A 25,432-nucleotide genomic window follows, 5' to 3' on the forward strand; every position below is an offset into this window, starting at 1 on the left:
CGTGGGCTCCGCAGATAGAGCCCGAGCTGCAGCCCGAGGACCCTCCTCCAGGCCTCCATCCCTACTGCACCCCCCACAGCCAAACAGCCAACCCTGGCCATGCCCGGGGGGGCCTCCCTTCCAAGGGTAAATAGAGGTCTCGCCTCCCTCTCTGCTATCCCAGCTGGGCCCTGGGCCCACCCCCACCTCCCCCGGCCTCCCCTCCAGCTGTCAGCATCTGGGTGCCTCCTCAGGCAGACGCACTCAGGGACGATGCTGAGGAATGCGGGGCCGCAGGCCAGGGCAAGGGCAGGGGAGGGACGGAGCCTCTCGGTCACGGCTCCCCCCACCCCTCCCAGCTCCCGGCCTCGCCTCCCCATCCTGGCTCTCGACAAGACAGATGTCAGTCAGCCTATATTTTTGTCCATCCGTCCACTTGGGGGGGGGCCTTTCTGGGTGTGCAAAGGCACACGCGGGGGCGAGGGGCTCGCCTCGGCTCCCTCCCCCAGGTTTCAGACCGGGGGTTGGACTGGATGGTCTCTGCGGCTCCTCTGGCTCGGACATGCTACCGTCCTGTGAGCCATGTGTATACGTGTCTGTCTGGGTCCGTGTGTGCTGGAGGGGATCGGACCCGGTTCTGGGATCCTGGCTCTGGCCCTTTGGCTGTTTTTCCGAAACATTCCATCTGTGGCCGGAGCCTCCCCCAGCTCACACACACACGCAGCAAAATGTGGGAAGAGAAGCGCTCCGAGCACCGTGAGCCCCCCTCGGGACCCTCCGAGGCCCCCCAGCACCCCCGACGTGCCCAGACCCTCGTCTATGGGGCCCAGAGCCCAGATGAACCGGATCTGTGGAGATCCTAAGTGGGGACCATCCTGAGAGGCTTCCGCCGATCCCCAGGATTTACCTTCCTCATGATGCCTGGCTTCCTCAGACCGATGGACCGACGAGATGGCGGTCAAGAGGAGGGCGGCCTGGAGTCCTCACAGGCTGAGGAATGCCATTTTAAAGGACGCAGCATTTAGTCCAGTGCATGGGGAGCGCAGGATCCCTCGAAGAGCCCCCTGGGGGAGGGGGCAGGGACTCCCCCTTCCCATCCCCCGCTCCCCAGCAAGCGAGTGGCCTCCGCTAATTCAGAGGCAGCAGGGCAGGTGCTGAATTAAACATCGAGGTGTGGCCAGGAGACCGGGCCAGGGCAGCCCAGGTGCTCCGGTTTCTCAGGCCGGCCAGAGGGGGCTGGGCAGAGAACAGGCGCCTCCCCTGCCACCCCCCAAGTCACACACGGGTAAACTGAGGCTCAGAAGGAGAGGCACCGGGGTCACTGGCCCAGCCCGGAAGAGAAAGGACGGAATTTTAATTTCCTTGTCCATAAAACAGGAGAAGCCCTGGGCTCACTCCCTGCTCGAACACCCGCCCAGAATAACAGCAGCGCGCATTCCTTGACGACTTTTAAGGCTTACATGCACTTTTCTCCGGTGGGCACTGTAAGGTGGATAGCGTAGGGAGGGGTCTGTTGCCTGAATTACAGATGGGGAAGCTGAGATTCAGCGAGGTTAACCAAAATGTAAAGAACAGACACACATTGATCTAAGGGCCAACTTGTAGAAGGCCCTGAGCCACGCAGAAAAGCTAGGACATGATTGGGGATGTTGGCTTTAAAGGATCACTATTGCAAATAGTAATCATGGGGAACGGGCTTTCAACAATGATACCCGTAGGAAGGAGGGGGAGAACATGAATCATGGAATCCTGGGAAAATATCCTGAATGAATGAATGAAATGATTTTAAAGATATGATCATAAATGAAGCTTACATTCCACTAACGAAGTGACTTGCCCAAGGTCACCCAGCTAGTGACTGCCTGGATATGCCATTAGATCCTACGCTGCTTCCACTACTCCACGTTGCAATTAAGAGGGGGAAGAATGCGATTCACCAGCTGCTCCTAGAAGAAGGGGGTGAGTCACTGCTAGGCACAGACAGCAGAGGAGGACAAAGTTAGAGAGCAAGGCTCCACAGACTCCAAAATATTTATAGCAGCACTTTCTGTAGTAGCAAAGAACTGGAAACAAAGTAGATGACCATCAGCTGGGGAACACCTTTACAAATGACTCCACGCCAACGGAATAGAGAATTACTGTGCTCTAAGACACAGGACAAATACCAAGGAGAACCATGGGAAGATCGAGGTAAACTGAGGCAAAGTACAGTCCACAGGGCCAGGGAAACAGCGAATCCAATGATAAGATAATGCAAGCAGGAAGAAAAAAATCAAAACTGAACACTCATTGTAATGAACCAAGTTTAGCACTGAAGAGGAGCTAGAAGCATGTACCTTCCTCCCTTCTTCATGGAAGTGGGAGATGATGGGTCTAGAATACTGTATACACCATTAGACATGATTTGTTACTTAATGACTTTTTTTCCTTATTTTATTACTTTTTTTTTTGGCTTTAAGGGATGGCTCTCTGAAAGGGAGAGGCATATTGAAAAATGAAGGTGTTGGGGGGCAACTGGCTAGCTCAGTGGATTGAGAGCCAGGTCTAGAGATGGAAGGTCCTGGCCTCAGACACCTCCTAGCTGTGTGACCCTGTGCAAGTCACTTGACCCCCATGGCCTAGCCCTTACTGCTCTTCTGCCTTGGAGTCAATACACGGGTAAACTGAGGCTCAGAAGGAGAGGCAAGGGGGTCAATGGCCCAGCCTGGAAGAGAAGGAATTTTAATTTCCTTGTCCATAAAACAGGAGAGGTCCTCGGCTCACTCCCTCCTCGGGCATCCGCCCAGAATAACAGCAGCGCGCATTCCTTGACAACTTTTAAGGCTTACGAAGCATTTTTCTCCTGTGGGCACTGTAAAATATTGATTGATTCTAAGATGGAAGGTAAGGGTTTAAAAAAAATGAAGGTGTTGTAAAAACATAGAACATCAACACATGCACACACACATGCACACATGCACGCGCGTGACAGTAGAGGCACAGAAAATTCTAATTAAGACTTGTGGCATAAAGCCACATCCCAAAGGTCCCTTGAAGAATACTGGACACCTTTAAACACAAACACACGTGTTCATGGACAAATAGACACACATATACATTGCCAGCACACACCTCACAACCTTTTATTCATCTCTATTGAACAATACCAAACAGTAATTATTCCAAATCTTTCTTAAGCCTCTTACTCTACCTACTCTGCCCTACCTACTCTTTCCAAGACATATCCTCCACCTCAAAGTTTCTCTATAGCATCACTCAGACAGATTTGGTAGTGACCTTGGGCAAGTCACTAAGCCTCCATGAGCCTCAGTTTCCTCGTCTGTAAAAATGAGAGGTTGGGACTAGCTGGACCTCTGACCTCCCAACATTATTTTATAATCCTTTCTCCTGATTTCTATTCTCAAGGTTAATTTTTTTAAAACACTTACCTTCTGTTTTAGTATCAATTCTTTTTTTTTTAATCTTCCATCTTCAAATCAGTACTAATTATTGGTTTTGAGGCAGAAGAGTGGTATGGGCTAGGCAACTGGGGTTAAGTAACTTGCTCAGGGTCACACAATTAGGAAATCTGAGGCCATATTTGAACTCTGGTCTTCCCAGCTCCAGGCCTGATGCACTATCTACAGTGCTACAAAGCTGCCCCTCTCAGTGTTAATTATTTATTCCACCCACCTCTTTCCTCTTTTCTAAGACCTTGCTCAATTATTTCCTTTCCCTTCTGCATCTCCAATCCCCCACTCTCCATTGGCTCCTTCCTCTCTGCCTGTAAACACACTCAAGTCTGCATCCTCTATTGCTCTCACCCCATTTCCTTCTCCTCCCTTGGGTGGCCAAGCTGCTCCAGAGTCATTTACACTGTACCTGCCAGCTTACTCACCCCTCACCACCCACTCCCTCTTCAACTGCCAGGGATCTGGCTTCTGTCCCTACCACTTAACTAAAGCTGCTCTCTTATGATAAGTACAGAAGAGAGTACCAAGTGCTTGTACATGGGATAGAGAGTCAGCCTTGGAATCGGGAAGACCTGGGTTCAAGTCCATCCTCAAGCACATACCAACTGTGTGACTAAGGGCAAGGTAGTTAACTTCTCAGGGCTTCCCAGGCAGTTCTCTCTCTCTAAGCCTATAAATTACAGATAGGTTGTTGATCTACATTGTTGGAAGAAGTTTTGACACCAGGAGTTCCTTACATTGCTGAAATTCTAGGTCTGATGATCTCATTTGATCCTTCTCACAACAACCCTGGAAAATGGATACTATTATTATCTCTATTTCAGAGATGAGGAAACTGAGGTAAACAGAGGTTGGGTGACTTGCCCAGGGCCACACAGCTAGCAAGTATCTAAGGTCCCATTTAAACTCAGATCTTCCTGTTTCCAGACCCAGCACACTGTCCACCGTGCCACCTAGATACCTCATAAGATGAAGAAAGATAAAATTGTTAAATAGCTTTATTAAAATGTAAGAACATACATGTAATTATTTTATTCATGATGTGATTGCCACCTTTGAATTACTGAGGAAGAGAATGCAAATTTTAAAACATGCTGGTACTAAAATAATAAAGATAAGGCTCTTAGGAAAGAAGTCAGTTTGATGATTCATTGAATAGATGGGACTATGTGGTTTACTTTTGAAATTTCTATAAATCTACATAAGAAAGAAAGGAAGGGAAGAAGAGAGGGAAGGAAGAAAAGAAAGAAAGAAAGAAAGAGAGAGAGAGAGAGAGAGAAAGGAAGGAAGGAAGGAAGGAAGGAAGGAAGGAAGGAAGGAAGGAAGGAAGGAAGGAAGGAAGGAAGGAAGGAAGGAAGGAAGGAAGGAAGGAAGGAAGGAAGGAAGGAAGGAAGGAAGGAAGGAAGGAAGGAAGGAAGGAAGGAAGGAAGGAAGGAAGGAAGGAAGGAAGGAGAAAGAAGAGAAAGAAAGTTCTAGATAAAAAATAAAGGAAGAAAGAAACAGAAGAATATCCTAGATCTACATGATCAAAAAAAGTGCTATGGGAGCACAAAGAAATGTAGCCTAGAAGAGAGGAATGAGTTGAGCTAGGATGTGGAGTTAGGAGACCTCAGTTCTCTAGTCATCTTTACCACTTACCATGTAACCTTGGACAAGTCTCTTAATTCTATATAATCTCATGTTTTTAGGGTAAAGGGAATATAATAATGCTCCCATTATCTCCCTCGTAAGGCTAGTGTATAAGGAAATAGCTTTAAGGGTTATATAAATGTCAACTATTATTGTTATTCAGCTAGGCCCCAATTAGAGGAATAATGAATCCCAGGAAGTGGTTACATGTATTCAAATTTGCACTATTCCAAGTTATAAATGGATAAAATGTGGTAAGTGGTTCCAACCCAATGGAAATATGCAGTGTGAATTTGAAAAATGTGACCATTTCACAGAATTCATTAGGGTTCATTACAACCTAGTTGTAATATTTGGAGGTGAGGGGAGAGGGAGGTCAAGGAAAAGAATCAAAATAGGTTTCAAGGAGAATATAATGCCTGAGCTAGTCCTTCGGGGACCAAAGAGTTTTGAGGGATGAAGAGAAGACAGAGAAGATATCTCAGGGATACAGAAAGACACTAATGTTCAAAACTGAGGGAAATGTTTAAGGGAATATGGAAAGTTTTGGTGGACAGGACCCATAAAGACATAGTTAGAACTGAAGCTAGATAGCCAGACTGGGGAGAGCTTGGAAAACCAAGCTGAAGAGTCTAGATTTTATCTGGCAGGGCAGTGGGGAGCCAATGGAAGGAAGGTTTTTGAGCAGGGAAACACACCCTACTCAGGATTGTACATTAGAAAAATTAACCTTGCAACTTGCACAGGATGGCTTAAGTGGAGGGAGTGTCTAGAGATCAAGAAAGAATGGTTAGAAAGCTATTGCCAGGAGGCACATAGGTGGTTCAGTAGATTAAGAGCCAAGTCTAGAAACAGGAAGTCCTGGGTCCAAATCTGACCTCTGCCACTTCCTAGTTGTGTGACCCTGGGCAAGTCACTTAACCCCTATTGCCTAGGCCTTACCTCTCCTAACATGAAACAAATGACAGAATTGATTGTAAGATGGAGGTAAGGAAGGAGGGGAGGAAGGAAGGAAGGAAGGAAGGAAGGAAGGAAGGAAGGAAGGAAGGAAGGAAGGAAGGAAGGAAGGAAGGAAGGAAGGAAGGAAGGAAGGAAGGAAGGAAGGAAGGTGCAGGCAGTGGCAATGGAAAGGAAGGACAGGGGCCACTAGTTGATTCAGTGGATAGAGGACCAGACCTAGAGATGGAAGATCCTGGATTCAAATCTGACCTCACACATTTCCTACCTGTGTGACCTGCCTAACCCTTACTGCTCTTTCTACCTTGGAACCAGTATCAATTCTAAGACAGAAGGTAAAAGTTTAAAAAAAAAAAAGGAGAAAAGAGGGGCAGACAGTGGGAAAATAGAATTGACAGGAGTTAGTGTATCATTTGGTGAAAAAAGCAAAGAAGAAATAATCTATAGGAATGTGCTGATAGTTGACTTAATGGGAAAATGCATCCTGATGACCCTTCTAAGTTTAATCTACATTATCAACATTTTCTCCACCACTTTTTTAAGTTTAGACACTCAACAAAATGATAAAGCAAGCCTGGAGTTTGGAGCATTTGCAGATTTTGGAGGTGAAAATGCTCATGCTGAAAAGTTAATCCTGGGCTTTCCTGAGCTACCTTGAGCTGACTTCAGCACACCTTTGGTGACTTGGAGCATGATGGTGGTGTCATCAATAGAAACAGACAAGTCAGAAGGAGAGGGAGGGGAATTGGAAATGAGTTCCATTATCAACATGTTACATTTTTTTTTGACCCTTACCTTCTGTCTGTTGTGTTGAACCAACTGTGTGTTGGTTCCAAGGTAGAAGAGTGGTAAGGGCTAGGCAATGGGGGTTAAGTGACTTGCCCAGGGTCACACAGTTAGGAAGTGTCTGAGGCCAGATTTGAACCTAGGACCTCCCCTCTAGGCCTGACTCTCAATCTGCTGAACACCTAGCTACCCCAGACATGTTCCATTTTGCTGCATTTGATGGGACACGAAGGTGGAGATAGGCTGCTGTTGGTTGGAGACTCTGGGTTGGAATTTCAAAGAGAGATACAGATCCAGCTCACTGCGAGGGTTAGAGAGATGATAATGTAATCTATAGAAGCAGAGAAGATTGCCAAGACAAAGAAAGCATACAGAGAATGAAGTGCTTAGCGTAGAGCCTTATTGCTAGATGAGGAACCACGGCAGAAACCTAGAAGAAAGATAACCAAGAAAGTGTCACGGCGACAGCACAGTGTAGCTGGACTTGAGTTCAAATCCCATCTCTCTCATTTACCAGCTGCGTGACCTTGTACAAGTCACTTGATCTCTCTATAAAATGAGGGTTGAAATGAAGGCAAGAGGTGAGAGAGATGGCAGAGGCTGGGATGGAGAGATAACATCGCAGAAATAAGGAACATGTGGACAGACTTCAGGAGAGTGTGGAGATCAGAAGACCCAGTATGCTATGGTCCATGGAGCCACGAAGAGTTGGACATGACTGAATGACAATAAAATGAGGGTGGGTCTCCTGAGGTCCAAAGGGACTCTCATCAGTGCTCCAGCCATGATCACTGCAGTGACCAGAAAATAAGGGGGGGGGGGGGAATATCCAGAAGGAAGGAGTGAACAATAATAATGGCTAACATTTGTTTAAATTGCACTGTGAGGTTTGCAAAGGACAATGGTGACTTTATCTCATTTGAATCTCACAATAGCCTAGGAGGTGGGGTGGCTAGATAGCCGGCTGGACTTGGAGTCAGGAAGACATGGGTCCCAGTTCTGTCTAGCTGTGTGCGGCAGGGGACAGGGACTGGACCAGTGACTCATTCCCAGCTACAAAAGGAACTCCCCACATAGAAAAACTCCCTCTGGCCGGGCAGCTCAGCACCCACTCTGCAATTGACAGGCCTGGATTGTTTTCTAAAGCAATTGTGTCAAATTCAAATAGAAATAGGGTCCACCGTCCCTAAGGACCCCTGTACGTATAGAGGTGAGGGTTTTTGTCCAGGTTGTTTTTTTTTTAACCCCTCACCTTCTGTCTTATGTCAATTCTAAGACAGAAGATCAGCAAGGGATAGGCAATTGGGGTCAAGCAACCTGTCCAGAGTCACACAGCTAGGAAGTATCTGAGGTCCGATTTGAACCCAGGTTCTCCTGACTCCAGATTCGGCTCTCTCTCCACCGAGCCATCTAGCTACCGTCTCCAGATCGATTTTCTATCCGCTACTCCAGGAATACTCTCATAACCCATTTTACAGATGAGGAAATCCATTCAAAGATGACTGCTGATCCCCTAGCTTAGTATCAGAGGCAGAATTTGAACTCCGGTCTCTCTTGTCCCTAGACCCAGGGCTCCTCCTGTCACTCGGCACTATTTGCTACTGCAGCCCACTATTCAGAGGTGCAGGGGTCATAGAGGATGAGGACAGAGAAAAGCCCCATGAATTCCACCCACGTGTGCAAACATGGCCCTCCAGCAGAAGCTCTCTCCACCCAGAGACTTTCTCACGGCCTCAGCTGTCTCTTCCCTAACTCATGCCTCAGAATAGGGGAAACAGGAAGCCAGGGTGCATGGAAGGGTCAGTCCTTCCTGGGCTAAGCGGGCTGGGAAAGCCATAGGGATGGGGGGGGGAGGAGATGATTGTCCAAGGAGTATGCGGGCCTTAGGACCTCTTCCCTCCAGTGCTGAGCCAGTGCGGGGTAAGGATGGGCAGAAGATGGTGCTGAGCCAAAGGGCCTTCGGGTCATCTGGGATATTGCTAACCTCTGCCTTCCTGCGGAAAGCAAACTCCACTTCCCAGTCCTGTAGCTGCAGGCGGGAGGTCACCCTGTTGTCTAGCCCTGAAGTCTCTCCTCCAAGCTCCCCTCGTGCCCAGGCCCCCACAAGCGCCCTCCGAGGAAGCCTGTCCCGGCACCAAAGCTCGAGAACCAGCTGCTGGCGTCAGGGATTGGGGGCTTCTAAGTCCAGGTAGCTTCTGTACCTGCATCTCCCCCCTCTCCCAGGACACTTGGGGAGGGGTGAGGCCAAGGCCAGATGAGGAGGGGCCAGTCCCCAGTTTCTTTTCCAGCTTCCTTCTGGATGGTGAAGGCTGGAGAGAGAATGCAGCAGTTGGGAGTGGCCCAGCCAAATCACATTGCTGACATTCTTCCCCTGGCCTGCCTCTGGCTCTGGCTCCTAGCATGGAAGCCAGTTTCCTGCTGAGCAGGGAGCTCCACGGACTGCCTGCCCCACCCTCTGCCATCCTGGCCAGCCTGACCTGGCCCTGAGGACGGCCCCAGGGATGCCTCTCTTGCCAGCTTCGGCTCCATCTGACTGACAGGCGAGCCGAGGTCCAGGACTCACTGAAGCATCCCCCTTGTCTCCACTCCAGCCTCTCTGCGGCTCCTTGCATGGCCAGCTGTGTGCCCGGCGGGAAGGCGGACCCGGCCTTGAGCACACTGGGGCCATCATTGTCCGAGGCCTGTGGCTGTGCCAAGGAGGGGACAGGCGGCTCAGTATGACAGCATCCCACCTCCCCTGGGGCATGATGAGTCACAGAGTGCCCGTCCCAGGGCAGCAGAAAAGCCCGCATTGTCACTCTGTAAGGCATCCCCCCCCCCGCCCTGACCCCCCCAACACGCACACCCAGAAGGAGCTGGACTCGGGACCCACACGCACTTCCTGAATTGGAAGAGGGGCCAGCATCATACGGTACAACCAGCCTCTGACGGAAATCCCCTGCATCCCCTGTCTCTAGGAAACCACGCACAGGGACGGGCCCATAGCAAAGAGGAGATGGGGACAAGGCTTAGGACCCCTCCCCAATACAAGGCTCCCCAAGCCTCTCCCTCCCTCCCTGGGGTCTCACGACTGGACGAAGGCCTAAGAGATAGAGAACGGGACAGCTAAGGGTCCTGATCGTCAGCCCTGAACCCAAACACAAAGCAGACTAAAACAGCAGAGCCCCAACCAGGGCCCTCTTCTTGTTCTCTGGGGTCTGGGGACTTCTAGGAATTCCCCGGGCAGGGGGCAAAGAAGACACAGGATGCCAGAGCAGGACCCAGGAAGGAAGTTTAGGTTCAGGAAAGGATGGAGCAGGGCCGCTGCCCCGAAGCTGATGACTCCCCATCCACCACTGCCAACTTGAGAGACCAGCTAGATAGTACGCTGCTATTGTCCGAGCTCCCAGGTAGCTTTGGTGACTCCTCATGCCCTAAGACTGAATAAACTCCTGCTGGACACAGCCGGGCATCTTTTCCTGCCTTGGCACTCCCGGTCACACATGCGCCTGCTCCAAGAGTTCGACGCACACATCCCCGTCTCCAAGGTCGGGCACTTTCCTTTCCTAAAGCTTCTGGTCACCCGCACCCCAGCCCAAAGTCCTGCCCAACCTGACCTGGATGCCTGCCCAAGGGGGACTCCTCGGAGGGGCTCTGGGAGGCTGGGCAGTAATCCCAGACCGGGCCATCTGGAAGGACACACGGACACAGCTATCCCGCAGGGAGAGAGTGCAAGTGAGCAAGTTCAAGCCTCCGACTTCTGTCCCCAGCGGAGCACAGACAGCCTCTTATTTACCTCCTCCCCCAGCCCAGGGATCCTGGGGGACCCAGGGGACTGGGACAGGCAGGGCGGGGGCCAGACCCTTTGTCTGAGGAGCAGCTGGGAAAGATAACGGATGGCTGAAAGGGTGGAGAGGGTGACTGAGTCACCTTGGAGGAACTAGGGGGAAACTGAAAGGGGCTTCTGAGTCATTTAGAGGGTGTAGGTGGGGGGCTGATAGCCCGGAGGCTAGGGGGCCTGAGTCACTTCAGGGGATTTGGGGGGAGGGCATGGATTCAGCTCTTCTCACACAAGCCACATAGCCCAGGCTTGGTCAATGTAAATCTGGCAAACTCCTCTCTGTGAGCTCACAGTCAACCCCAACTGGTTAAAAGACAAGGACAGGACTAGGTAGTTCTAAATACACTCTGGACACCAGTTTCTACCTCCTCCCCTAGAAAGAAAAAAAGCCATTGGCCCAGCCCTGTTCCTGGATAAAGGTCCTGGGCAGTGTTGGCGGGTAGGGTGCAGGGCAAGAGAGTGAAGCATCAACTTCTGCGGTGAACAATCTCCCTCCTCATCCTCACTGCACCCAGGGGTTCACCCCTCAGTTCAAGCAGCCCAGAGATACGGAAACTAAATGGTTCCTCCCTGAGGCAGCTCTTTTGGTCACCCTCCAAAAGTCCCAAGATTTTGTAGCTATTCTCAGAAGTGGGCACTGCTAGGCTTCCTCTTCCGGTTTGCACTCTGTCATCTCTCCCTCCTGCCTCACCTTGGGATGGTGTCAGCCCCAAAACCCAGTCTAAGGGAAATAAATCCTGTTCTGCCCTCCTTGTCTCTGGCCTCCCTCCCTGCAGGCTTGAAGTTGGCCTGGAGTAGAGGCAGAAGGGAAAGAGCCTACCCCCTCTGGAGGTCCGCTTACTACTGCTGGGTCTACATCCGTGAAAAACTTGGGAATCTATGAAAACTTAGCACTAGAAAAACAAACCCAAGGAGAACCAAATGGAGATGGAGGAGCCACACCCCACCTCCCATCTTCCCAGGTCAAAGGAACTAGAGGTCTCCTCTCCCACATAGCAGATCTGCTGCTAAAGTGACAAAGAGACCTTTTGACATAACAAGCCATCTCTTGGGCAGCTAGGCTCAGTAGATAGAGAACCAGGCCAGGAGATGGGAGGTCCTGGATTCAAAACTAGCCTCGGGCACTACCTAGCTATGTGACCCTGGGCAAGTCACTTAACCCTAACTGCCTAGTCCTTACCATTCTTCTGCCTTGGAAGGCATACTTAGTATCAGTTAAGGTAAAGGTTGAAATAATTTTTTTAAAGCATCTCTGCCCTTTCAGGTTAGGTGATTCTCCCTTCCCTCTTTCCCCTCCACAAATAGTTCCCAGTCATGTGACTCAAGGAAAATCACTAAATTTCCATCTGTTTCAGTTTCCTCAATTGTAAAATGGCCCATACCTTCCAGAGTTGTGAGGATCAAACAAGACGACACTCAGCATAGTGCCTAGCACATAGTAGGTGTTTAATAAATCCTTCCTTCCTTCCTTCATTTCTTCCTTCCTTCTTCTTTCTTTCTTTCTTTCTTTCTTTCTTTCTTTCTTTCTTTCTTTCTTTCTTTCTTTCTTTCTTTCTTTCTTTCTTTCTTTCTTCCTTCCTTCCTTCCTTCCTTCCTTCCTTCCTTCCTTCCTTCCTTCCTTCCTTCCTTCCTCCTTCAGGGCCTTTGGAAGGAGAGAGGGAAGTGGGTAAGGTCTCTTCTGTCTGAAAGCCTCTCCGGACTTCATAGAAGATATCCTACCATCTTCCATCCCTAACTCTGTACCCCATATATGGATCTCCAGGAATGACCCCTGTACAAAGCCCCTATCTCTAAGGGCTATCCCCAGTCCTAACCTGCCCCTAGAGTTACTGTTGCCAGCAGATAACAAACACCACCACTTCTCCCTGATCAGAGACAGCCTCCACCCTTCCCTCCCAGGCCAGGGGAAGAGCTCCCATGACGGCAGAGAGAAAACAAGACAAGCAGTTGGATTCTGGCTGGTCTTGGAGCATTTAAAGCCCCATCCATTCCAGTATAATGAGGTCTAAGGAAGTGGGGCACTGCCAGCTCTGAGGCACCCAAGGAATAATAATTACTTATAAGTGCCCATAAAGAAATGACATCTTGTATTTTTTTTTTACTGATAAGTGTCCTTCTAGTTCTTCTGGCCCCTCACCCCAGTCTAGAATATCTAAGCCACTGCTGCAATTTACCCAAAGAGCAGAGGAAGCTGAATGAGAGGGAACTCGCTTAGCTCATCAGCACCTGAACAGCCCATTTTCCCTTGAAAGACAGGAAGCTGGTTGTAAGGGTGATGCAACCTTCTGTCTCCTCCTGCCCTCCCATCCTGAGAGAGGTAAATGGAGGCAAGGAAAGATGATATGTTAGAACCTGGCCCCGCCCAGAAACAGGTTAATAGTGTTCAGATCTTCTTTTGGTCTGATGTGACTCCCCTCAATTATGCCTCAGTTATAATCAGAAGATGTCTAGGTGTTGGGGGAGATTAAAGGCAGTTTCTGTCTGCTTGGGGAACAATGAAGCTGGAGACCCACAGGATCCCAAGAGCCCAAAGAGGAAATGGATAAAACTAGGGAATAGCAAGACCAAGAACAGGCTTTCTCAAACCATAAAACTGTATAGAGGGGACAGCTGGGTAGCTCAGTAGATTGAGAGCCAGGCCTAGAGATGGGAGGTCCTGGGTTCAAATTTGACCTCAGACACTTCCTACCTGTGTGACCCTGAGCAAGTCACTTAACCCCCATTACCTAGCCCTTACTGCTCTTCTGCCTTGGAACCAATGCACAGTATTGATTCCAAGACAGAAGGTAAGGGTTTAAAATACATACATATATATGTATATATATATATATATATATATATACATATATACATATAATAATTATTATTATCTCAGCCCTTCAATCAATCCTGGACAAAGTAGGTCCCTCCTCCCTTAAAGATGGATCTGGGTTGGCCTGAGTGACTCTACTCTTGCTGCAGACTCCGTGTTGCCTATAACTCCTCTAATCTTGGGCCCCCTCATACCCCACTCCTGGATATGAAGGCGGAGAGGTAATATCTCTGACCTATGTCCTCATCTCCGTTGTAGTAGGAAGGATCAGGATGACCTTCCCCTGGGATGGCCTGACTCTCCAGCCTAAGGAGCCCCACACCCAGAATCATTGTCCTGCCCCACCCCCTGCTCCCAGGTTTCCTCCCCACACACTTCCCCCACCCCTATCCAGCCCCAAGGCTTCATGAAGGAGAGCAGAGGGACCCCATGCCTTTGTGCTGCACTAAAAATACTCAGGAGGAAGCACCCCCGCCCCATGGCTTCCTGAGGCTCCAGAATGACCCTATGCCTCCTCACACAGCCCCAGCTGGCCCAAGGGGCGCTGCCCTCCTGGCAAGGACTCTGGAGCATATAGATAAGGACTGGACAGCCTGGGCTAGTGGATTTTTCCACAGGAAGGTGAACCCAGGAAAATTTATGTCCAAATAAACTGGGAGGGAGAGAAGTTATATTTTCCTTCTCCTTAAGAGCCTAAGAATCTGCCAGTGTCATCCGCCCTAGGCTTTTCTGGGGTCTTGTGCCCTAAGGGTGGGAGTCAGCTTTGGCCCTTGGGACTAGAAGGGGGGATCCTGAAATACCCTTCTAATCCTGGTTCCAATAGTCCCCAGACTCTTACTGTTCTGTTGCTCTCCAGGAAGATCCCCTTTATTTCTTTCAGAGGAAGACTGGACCTGGAAAAGAACCCTGGGCTACGTCAGGAAACCTGGGCTTCCCACCTTGCCTCTATTACTCATCTGATGTGTAATTTGGAGTAAATCATTTTTTTCTTTCTGAAACCGAGTTCCTTCACTCTGAAGGGATTCACCTCAATTGTATCTAAATTCCCTTTCAGCTGTAAAATGTTATGTTCTCCAGATTCCTCTCCTGGACCCCCCAGGCCCTATGCCCTATGCTGGGGAAGGTTCTGGCCTTGAGAGGTACACAGTCTTTGGGAAGAGGCAAGAAGAGCAAACCCAGGCCCTGCCGTGAGGGAACTCAGGGTTGGGGAGGAGAGAGGACTCTCAGAGACCAAAGAAAGAACAAGAATGGGGTGCCGATGCTCTAGGAACGCAGAGATGGGAAATAAGAGAGATCAGGAAGGCGTCATGGAGAAGGGAGGGTTTGACTAAGCAGAGAGGAAGAACAAGGGCTTCGCTTGCCTAACATGTATGTGGGGGATGGAGGTCTTTGAGGAATCTAGCTTGACCAGCAGAAAAGGCACCCAGGAGCTGGGAAAAGTCAGGGGGGGGGGGCAGAGGAAGTAGCCAAGCCTCTCCCCCATGGCCCAATCCTATCAAGATCCCCTCTTCAATCAGGTGTGCCCCCATGGACACACACATACATAAATAGCTCTCTATATCTGGCCTTCCTGGACTCAGGAAGGACAAACTCTTTCCCTCCAGGCTTAGTGGGGCTGGCATCTCCAAGAGAAGACACAAAGGAGACCCTCAATTGACAGGCTGGGAGGAAGAAGGTGCCCAGGGAAGATAATCAAGGGCCCTTTAAAGAAGGGAAATCAGTGCCCTGGCTCCGGAGGGTGCGTCTAGGGTGGGGCCCCAGGAAGCTCTGGCCTGGCTTCCTGAGGGTTTGTTATGGCCTGCCCTGGGAGGTCTTTCATCTCACAATGGAAGGGGGAGTTTCCTTCAAAGTCCTGACCCCCTTCCTTGAACAATGAGGACCAGGAAAGGCCACAGAGAGACCAGAGGCGGCTGAGAACACCATCCACCTGCCTCAAGATGACTTCGCTGGCTAAGCCTGGATCTGACCACCGGCGCAGCGGCAAACACTCGGACCGGTCCCTTCCTGGATCTCCAGCTCGAAGGAGACCTCTCAATCCCGTTTGTGTCTCGTGAAGCCCACGGACTCCTCGGATTTCAATTGACTTCATTATTTCATTCCAATTATACTGAAATGCAGTTATCAACATATTCCCTCCCCTCCACCCAGCTGAAACCTATCCACTGACTTTGGAGACTGCGAGTCCCAGGTTAAGACCTTGCACCTAAGGAGGGGCAGCTAGGTGACCCGGTGCATAGAGAGCCAAGCCTGGGGTTCAAATGTGACCTCAGACATTTCCTAGCTGTGTGACCCCTGGCAAGTCACTTAATCCCAATTGTTTAGCTCTCTTCTACCTTAGAAGGGATAATTTAGTATCAATTCTAAAAGAGAAAGGTTTTTTTAAAATATTTTTTTAAAATGTGTATTTTTTTTAATTTTTAGGCTCTCCCCCCTCAGCTTTAGCTATAGTAGGAGCCCAGTTCTGAGACCCATCAGCCAAGGGAGGGCTCTGAGGAGGGGGCAGAAGGGGTAATCACTGCGCCCAGTGTGTGCCCAGGGAACGCTGCCTTCTTACAGGGAGTACATTTGTAGGAACATGTGGACCAGCTCCTCTCCTCACAGGACACACTGGCCCCACAGCCCCCCGAGCCTGTATGCCATCCGCACACAGACTGGCTGTGAGAATCCTCCCACTCCCTTCCACCCCCCGCATTCTTGTCCCACCCCCATGTGGCAGCCACTGCGGATATTTGTCCTTGTGTGTTGTTGCAGAGGGCTGGGGGTGGGAGGACAGCTCCAGCATTTAGGCTTGGCAGCTCCCAGTAGAGAGGGAGCTGCCCAGCTCAGCAGGGACTGAGTGAGCCCAGAGAGGCTCCTGGCCCCAGCCGATTTGGCACATCTCTGGAGACTCCATCAGAGGGTTTTAGAGCTAAGCCTCAGAGATCAGAGACCCCAAGGCGCCTCATTTTATACAAAAAGACCCTGAGGCCCAGAGATTTGAAGTGAAGCTTGGGGCAGGAAGAGCTGGGGTTCCAGCCCAGGCCTCCTGGATCCCCGTCCAATGTTCTTACCACTCCATCACCCCCAGGCAGAAACTGAACGCCTGAGGACAGACTAGATCAGCCAAGGGGGCTAAGGCATCCCAGACCATTCCACCAAATGTCATCCCTACCTTCTGGCTGCTGAAGCTGCTGCCCCCCAGAGCCCTGGGAGGCCGGCGCTCAGGCTGAGGCTCCCACAAGTTGCCATTATCCTGGGGGGATGTGGGAGCTGAAGGCAGAACCCCACGATGAGCCATCTCTTCTGTGCAAGTCAGATGCAGGCTGGCCAGGTACTCATCTGTCTCTTTGTCCACCACCAGCAGCCGGGTCTCGCCCTCTACAGCTTTGATCCTCTGTACAACCTGAGGGAGGGGAAAGGTAGGTTAAAGTCCAGCTCAGAGGCTCTTCGCTAGACTGGAAGCCCAGCTGGCCACCCAGCCAGTCCGGGAAGTGGCTAGAATCTGGGCAGATGAGTGGATGGACGGTCACTGTCCACGCCTTGCCCAGTTCCCCAGGCAGAGAAGATGAGTGAGGATTCCTGCCTGGCCATGACTGGCTCTGCCCTGCCCTACCCAGCCTCGTCTGGGAGGACTGAGGATGGCTCCCTTCCTCATTTCCCCCTCCCCCTGCCTAGGCCAGCCCCCCCACTCCCACATACTGAAATCTCCCTCCCCTCCTGGAGCCCTGGAGAGAATGGAGGCTGGAAGCCAGGGACCAGAAGCAGCTTGAAGACTAGCAGAGGGAGAGCCTTGGGAGTCTGGCTTACCTCCTCCAAACCCCTCCCTGGGATCTAGTTCCCCCTACCAAGCAAGCAAGTCCTTCCCCTGAAGTCAGGTCCCAGAGCTTCAGTGTGCAGACTCCCCTCCCTGGGCCACAAGTGTATCTGGTCTTCATGGAGTGCCGGATTTGGGTGCAAGGAAACTTGGTTCAGATCACCTGCTCCTTATTGCCCGTGTGGCCTTGGGCAAACCCCTCCCTCATCTGGGTCTCCATGGATTCAGCGCAAAAAGGACAGCATCGCCCCAGAACATAAATGAGGACTTTGCCTCAAAGACCTAGACTTGGTTGTCCCAGTGTAGCCAGCCCTAGGCTGTGTTCCTCTGGGATCTGATGGAACAACTTCCCTGAATGCTTCTGGAGGAATCTCACCCTCTGTCTGGGTCTCCCCTTTCCTGTGACTGCTCTAAGGCTTAGCATAGTGCCTAACACATCCTAATAACTTGCTGACTGACTGAATATCGGACCCCCGCCCAAGCTGCCCCTTTTTTCCTAACCTGCCTTCCCCTCCAAACTCCCCTTAGATTTCTTTTCTTCTCTGAAGCACCATCTGGAAAGCATATGGGAAGGCAGCCAAGTAGGGTGGAAAGAGGCAGAAGACCAGGGTTCAAATCTTGATTGTCACATACAGTTGTATGACTTTGGACAAATCATTCTCATTCTATGGACATGAGTTTTCCCATTGGTAACAATTCTAGGTTTGCAAAGCACTTTCTAGATCTCATTTGATCTTCACAACAATCAGTGAGACAGGTACTATTATCCCCATTTTACACATAAGGAAACTAAGGCCAAGAGAGGCGAAGTGACTTGCCCATTTAGCTAGTAAGTGTCTAAGGCAAGACTCAAACTCATCCTGACTCCAACCATGTTTGTTTGTTTTTTCAAACCCTTTCCTGCCAGCTTAGAATCAATACTGTGTATTGGTTCCAAGGCAGAAGATCAGTAAGGGCTAGGCAATGGGGTCAAGTGACTTGCCCAGGGTCACACAGCTGGGAAGTCCAACCACATTTAACACGCTAACCACTGAGCAATGTATGACTTTTAAGTTTCCTTCTATCTCTTAATCCTGTGATCCAATGTCATTCTCTCCCAGGGTATGATGGATATTTCAGTAGGAGACTTCCTAAGATCAGACCAACAAGAGACCCAGAAGATTACTAGCCAGTTCTGAAACATTTATCCAGCTTCGTTGGTTGGATAAGGAAAGAAAGAAACCAGGCTGGATCAAAAGGAAATCAGGCGGAGAGTCTAGACACTTGTGCCTTTAAAAGGAAAAAATGGTCCTGATCTTTTTTGCCTGATCTAGCCCCAGAGATCTCAGTGCCAAACATTGGAGGAAGGCTAGGCAAGATGAGGTAAATCCAGGCTGGAGCGGGGGGATTGGAGCACTCTTCCTAGAGCCCTGTGAGACAAGTCAACACTTCTGACCCTTTCTTTGGAAGCAGGAAGTAGGCACTCAAGCTTCCCTCCCACCAAACACACATAACTGTGCTTATCTGTATTTCTGAGTATACAAAGCATACACGCACGCATGCACGTATGTGTTGCTGGGTTCCCTCATTTAGAACCTGCCTGCTGCATGTGGGACCATGTTCAAATTTTGAGGCAGGGCAGAACAGAACAGAACATTGACCCTGACCTCAGGAAGCTCCCAATCTAGTAATAATAACACACACCTTGGATTAAATATAGCTGGAATAGAGTCCTCAGCAGCTGCTCACACTACTCCCCCCAGTCCTCCATGAGGGAGGCAGACCAAGTATTACAATCCCCATTTTAAAGAACACTACATGGAAACCCAGATAGGGAAAGAGACTGGTCCAAGGGCATACAAGAGTCAGGGGTGTGGCTGAAGCTAGAGCTCCCGATCTCTTGGCTTGCTGCCTCACCCAGCCCAGGGTAAATAAGTACACTGTGTATCACGAAGAAGAATGTGAAAACAGAAAAAGGGCAGAAACAATACCTAGCCTTTATATAGCGCTTTAAAATACCATAAAGTGCTTTTTATATGTGGACTCATTGGATCAGAACAACAGCCCTGGGAAGGAACTGCCATTTCTTATTCTCATGTTTACAGATGAGGAAACTGAGTAAAATTTAAGTGACTTACTCAGAATTATCCAGCCAATAAATGTCTAAGGCAGGATTCAAACTCAGGTCTTCCTGACTCTAAGTCCCACACTCTATCAATTCCATGCCAATTAGCTGCCTCTAGATGCTAAGAAGGTCCAGAGCAGAGAGTTAGGGGAACAAGGAGAAGAGATCAATAAGTAACAATAATGAAGGTTAAAAGAGCACTTACTATGTGCCAGGCACTGTGTTAAGCTTTTTACAATTATCTCATGTGATCCTCACAATCACCCTGGGAGGTAGATGTTATTATGATCATCCCCATTTTACAGATGAGGGAACTGAGGCAAATAGCAATTCAATGACTTGCACACAAACTAATAAGTTTCTGAGGCTGGAAAATGTTATGTGGAAACAGAGTTGGAATCCAAAAGACCTCAGAGGGAATCCTTCTTCTTCCAAGACAGTGGAATACACCATAGGTGAGTGTCTATGTTTCTTTTTTACACCTTCCTTGATATTTATCATCACAAGATTGTTGTCATTCTCTTTTGTTACATTCTTTGTGGAATTTTAACATGTTTATAGGATAAACTTTTGGGGATGAAAGTTTTTTTGAAAAAAGTTATCTGAGGCAGGATTTGAACTTGGGTCTCCCTGCCTCCAGTCCCAGGGCTTCTATCCACTGCAGCAGAACAACCTGGTGGTTTCGGTGACTCTGTGGGGGCAATAAAACAAAGTCCACCCTTGAATTCAGTGGAATGAGAGTGCAGACAAACCTGTGTATCTGGGTGGAGGTAACATGTGATCGTGGAGTACAGTTAGAGAGAGGTGAGACGGTGTGGGGATGGGTATGCATGTCTGGGTAGGTGCCATCCAGCCAGAGCCTGTGACTGAGCCCTGGGGTCTGTGTGGGAGGCCCCGAGTGCAAGTGCCTCAAGGGTCTGTCCAACAGCTAGACCAATGATTGGACAAAGGCACGGGTGTCCCCCTTAACAGAGTCACCCTTGAAGCATGGTTAGACAGCCCTCTGGATAACAGTTAAGTTCCTACCAATAGGGCAGGATGGAACAATAGGCTACATCTGATCAAGTGAAATGTGATGGACAAGTAGAAGGGCCTAAAATTGGGCTTTTTATCAAACTACCTGAGCATAGAAGGGAAGGGGTATGACTAAGCATGTATGTGGGAAAAGATCTAGAGGTTTTAGGGGGCAAGTTCAGTATGAGCCAAACACCATGGGACATGGCAACCAAAGAGGCTTGTGTCATCTTTTTTTTTTTAATAGCCCATATCTTCTGCCTTAAAATCAATACTGTGTATTGGTTCCAAGGAGGAAGAGAGATAAAGGCTAAGGTAATGGAGGTGAAGTGACTTGTCCAGGGTCACGCAGCTAGGAATTAATTGCCTGAGGTCACATTTGAACCCAGGACCTCCCATCTCTAAACCTGGCTCTCAATCCCCTTCTGAAGTGAAGCAAAGTAGATAAGATAAAAGATGTTGTAAGCCAACTGTTCTCTGTCCTAGCCAGACTTCCTCTGGAATGTTGTGTCCATGCCTGCGCATGATAGTTTAGGAAGACCACAGACAAACCAGAAAGCAGGACGGTGAAAGGCCCAGAGTCCATGTCTTACAACAATGGACTAAAGGAACTGGGGATATTTAATTCATTATCCATCTCCAAGTAGTCACATGACTGTCAGGTGGGATAAGGTTGTGCTTGATCCAAGGGGGCAGGAGGACCTCGAGGCTCATCTGGTGTTGATATAAGCTAAAACTTTAAACAATTCAAGGCTATGTCAAAGTGGCGTGGGCTGGGGGCAGCTGGGTGGCTCAGTGGATTGAGAGTCAGACCTAGAGACAGGAGGTCCTAGGTTCAAATCTGGCCTCAGACACTTCCCAGCTGTGTGGCCCTGGGCAAGTCAGTTGACCCCCATTGCCTAGCCCTTATCACTCTTCTGCCTTGGAGCCAATACAAAGTATTGACGGAAGATAAGGGTTTAAAAAAAAACAAAACAAAGTGGCAAGGGCTATCCTAGAGATAATAAGCTTCTCATCAACACTGAAGCTGTTCAGGCAGAGACTGGACGACCACTTGTTGCAGAGAGGATTGTCGTTTAAGCATAGCAGATGCCCTTTCATCACTAAGTACTTTTGTGAATGCGTCTGGGTACACATGACAGAACAAGAGTGTGCAACAGTGTTTATGAAGGTGACAGAGTGATTATTTATATCTGCAGCAGAATGAGTTTAACTGTATGTTTCAGGAAGGTGAAGACACAATGCATGTGCATACTGGCACCTCCTGAATACTCACTCACTGTTTCCAAATTAGACATTAAAAGGGAGGAACAGGGGGGAAAGAAGCAATGGCCCTCCCCACTGCCTGACATTAGTGGGGGCTCATAGACAATAAGAGCTAGACTGGCCAGGGGTGGAGACCCTCCTAGGAAGAGAGAAATGCTCAGGAGAAATTGGATCCTAGGGAGCAGTGGCTGAGTAGATGCCTACCACACACTTGGGATGGATGAACTATTAAGCCAGCACTGAGCAGAAGCCTCAATCTGAGGGCAGGGTATGTAGAGGACCCTTCTTTGGCTGCTAAGAGAATGTTCATAGAGGGATGAGTACAGTGTAATGAGTACACATGGTACACTGGAAAGCATGCTGATTCCACATGCAGTGGAGTTGAATTCAAATCTCACCTCTACCCTTATAAGCTCTATGACCTTGGACAAATCACCACCTTCCTAGACCTCATTTTTCTCATCAGTAAAACGATGACCTCTAAATCTCTAAAGCACTAGAGTTATGATTCCATTAAGGATCCAAAACAAACCTTGTGACTATGAATGGATGCCTGTCCCACACAAACACACACATTATATAAGCATCCTTGTTCTTGAATCTATGTGGTCCAAAGCCAACTACTATTTGGACGTTTAGAGCCTCAGGCTGAGATAGGTTCCATGGCAATCAATCATCAATCAATAAACATTCAGTAAGTGCCTACTATGTGCCAGGAACTGTGCTAACACATACCCAAGTTCCCAAAAAGTGGAATGGGAAGATGGCACTCCAGCTCTCTGCCTAGCTATACCCATTCTTGTCTCTGCCTTTCCTAAAGGAATTTAAATCTAGTAAAGAGTTCTGGATTTGGTTCTAGGAGACAGGGACTCCAAATCCATTTCAGACAGCTATTCGTTGTATGACTGCTGGACCTCACTTTTCCCATCTTTAAAGTGGAACGTCAGAAGGGTTAATTTTCATAAAAATAAGCAATCTTAAAGCTTCAGTAATTCGAGGATCCAAGATTTCATCAGTGTGAGTGCCCCCTGCCCCAACAAAGATTTCAACTCCTCTTTGCCTTAAAAGACTGCCTTTAGGAGTTACTATGGTTGAAAATTTCACCCTGCAGCCAACCTGGTCACCAGCTTCAGCTAAGCTAAAGCTGATCTTTAGAGGAAAGACAAGCAGTCCATTGCCAGGCTGTACTCAGAAGTCTTCCCAGCCTGGCAGAACCTGCCAAAACTTGCTTTCTGTTAGCATAGCCCTAGAGAACCCTAGGGAACCCTCCATACCACAATGAGCCTTTGGAGGAGGAGAATAATTAATACTTCAAAGATCTACAATTTTGTCAGTATGGGTATTCCTTCTGCCTGACATAGATTCTCAGCCTTCCTATGCTTTTGGATTGTTGCTCAGGCAACTAGTCAGCTAGAAAGTGGATAAAACTGCTTCAGACATTGACTAGCTGTGTGACACCCCCACCTCAGGCAAGTCCCTTTACCTCTGTCTGGCTCAGTTTCCTCATCTGTAAAATGGGGATAATAATAGCATCTACCCCCCCAAGGTTATCGTGAGGATCAAATGAGATAATTGCAAAGCACCTGCCACAAAGTTAGCCTTATATAATTGTTAATATCATTATTACAAAAATCCATCACCTAGCATTCAACCTGGGAATGAGCTGTGTGCTCATTTTACAGCAGGGAAACCGAGGTCCAGTCACAAAACAGTTAAATGACTCTAAGCAAATCACGTAACCACTCTGGCTAGGCCTCCAAGTCCACATCTGTAAAATGAAGGGGTTAGGATACATCAGGAGTTCTTAACCGAAGGTCTCTGAACTTGTTTGTTTTTCTTCCTCAATATTTTGTTAACTGCATTTAACTAGCCGGTTTCCTTTGTAATCCTATTTATTTTCAGCATCTGAAAACATCATTCTGAGAAGAGGTCAGTGAATGGGCTTCACCAGATTGCCAAGGGAGTACACAATACAGAAAATGGTTGGGAACTGCTACACTAGATGGTCTCTAAATCCCTTTTCAGTTCTTAATTCTCAGAATCACAGAATTTCAGAGTTGGAAGAGCCCCCATCGGCCATGTAATCCGACCCCATACCAGAAAAACAAGCCCACTGCACCACACTAGGCAAATAACCATCTAGTCTTTGTTAAGAGGCCTCCATTGAGAGGCAGGCCATTCCACTTTGCCATCACTCTTATTGTTAGGCAGTTTTTCATTAGGTCAAGCCTAAATTTGCTTCTGTAAATTCTAGATAGGTAGCATAGTACACAGAGCACTGGGCTTGGAGTCAGGAAGACCTGAATTCAAATCTAACCTCAGACATTTATTTACCAGCTATGTGACCCTAAATAAATCATTTAACCCAGTTTGCCTCAGTTTCCTCATCTGTAAAATAAATTGGAAAAGGAATGGTGAACCACTCCAGTATCTTTGCCAAGAAAACCTCCAATGGAGTTATGAAGAGTTGGACACAATGGAACAACAAATTCTATTTCTTCAGCTTTTGCCCTCATTCTTTTAGATCCAGACTGAGCCATCTTCCATATGACAGCTCTTTAAAGTATTTGAAGAGGGCTATCCTGACTGCCCCCCCCCCAGTCTTCTTCTCCAAGTTAAATATCTATCTCCACTTGCTTCATCATTCTGTGATTCTAGAAGGCAAGCCCCTTACCCAACCTTCCTTCCCTTAGGACTGATGGTCACCCACAGAACCCCACCCCACCCCTGCCCTGCCTAAGACTGCTACAGTTTACCAAGACATAGTAAGCCAAAGCATAAGGACCAGGCTGCAGGCCCAGGGTGTGTATCTGGGGGTAGCTCTGGAGCTAAAGATTAGATTCTGTACTATGTTGTCTCACACATACATTGAGATACACACAGGAAAACAGAGAAAGGATAGCTTGCACTTCTTTAGCATGAAAAACCTTTCCTCCTGATACTCCTGTGAAGCCAGCAGTCTTCATATTATCATCCCCATTTTACAGATAAACAGAGATTCAATGTTTACCCAAGGTCACACAGTTAGTAAATAACAGAGCAAGGGCTCACGTCCAGGTCTCCTGAGCCCACGTCTGGCGTTCATATACACATATGTTCTCTCTGTCAAAATACACACAGAGATACAAACGTGCATGCATACCCATGGGAAGCACAATCAACAGAGAACTGTACCCCTCCCTTACCAATGAGTCACAGTACCAGGAAAGCCCAAAGCCATCCCCTCCAGACAGAGCCAAGTTAGAGGACGAGGACCCCCCATACACACACCTGGGGAGGCCGTAATAGTCACTAGGACAGCCATCACGGGGACAGGCATTTCCTGAGCCCTCACACTTTCCCCAAAGGGGACAAGTGAGAGCTGCGAGCTGTCCAATAATCTAGGGACAACTGTATCTTTCTCAGTGTTCATCCCAGTCTGTGACAGCCAAACAGCTCAATACACAGACCCAGAGGGCACACCCACACAGTCTCACACAGTTATACACAGTCAGTGTCACCCCACACTATCCCACATAGATCTACGGTGTCCCACAGTGTGGTATAGACTGGAACATGCTATTACAGGGTCTCACAGATCTGCAGTGTCTATAGCTATATAGGGTTACACAGTATATCTATGCTGTGCAACACACACGGTGCCACGCCACAGTACAGTGTCTACACAGCTAACCATATACAATGTCACACAGACCTGATATCATGCAGGGTTATATATAGCTTGAGTCACAGCTACAATTAGCCACACAGTGTCACAAGCATATACAGCTATACAGTGTCAACTAGATACATACAATAACACTATCAAATATGGCTACAA

General features: G+C 48.7%; 1 protein-coding gene across 1 annotated transcript in view; it reads right to left on the reverse strand.

Moving 5' to 3' along the window:
* NHERF2 (NHERF family PDZ scaffold protein 2) overlaps window positions 1-25,432 on the reverse strand; it is a 33,199-nt gene that overhangs the window by 5,721 nt on the left and 2,046 nt on the right. Inside the window, exon 2 of the mRNA XM_007499376.3 lies at window positions 16,587-16,817. Coding sequence (XP_007499438.2) covers window positions 16,587-16,817 — 231 coding nt within the window. The remainder of the gene's footprint in view (window positions 1-16,586; window positions 16,818-25,432) is intronic.

This window comes from Monodelphis domestica, chromosome 7 (genome assembly GCF_027887165.1).
Source record: "Monodelphis domestica isolate mMonDom1 chromosome 7, mMonDom1.pri, whole genome shotgun sequence".
Lineage (NCBI taxonomy): Eukaryota > Metazoa > Chordata > Mammalia > Didelphimorphia > Didelphidae > Monodelphis > Monodelphis domestica.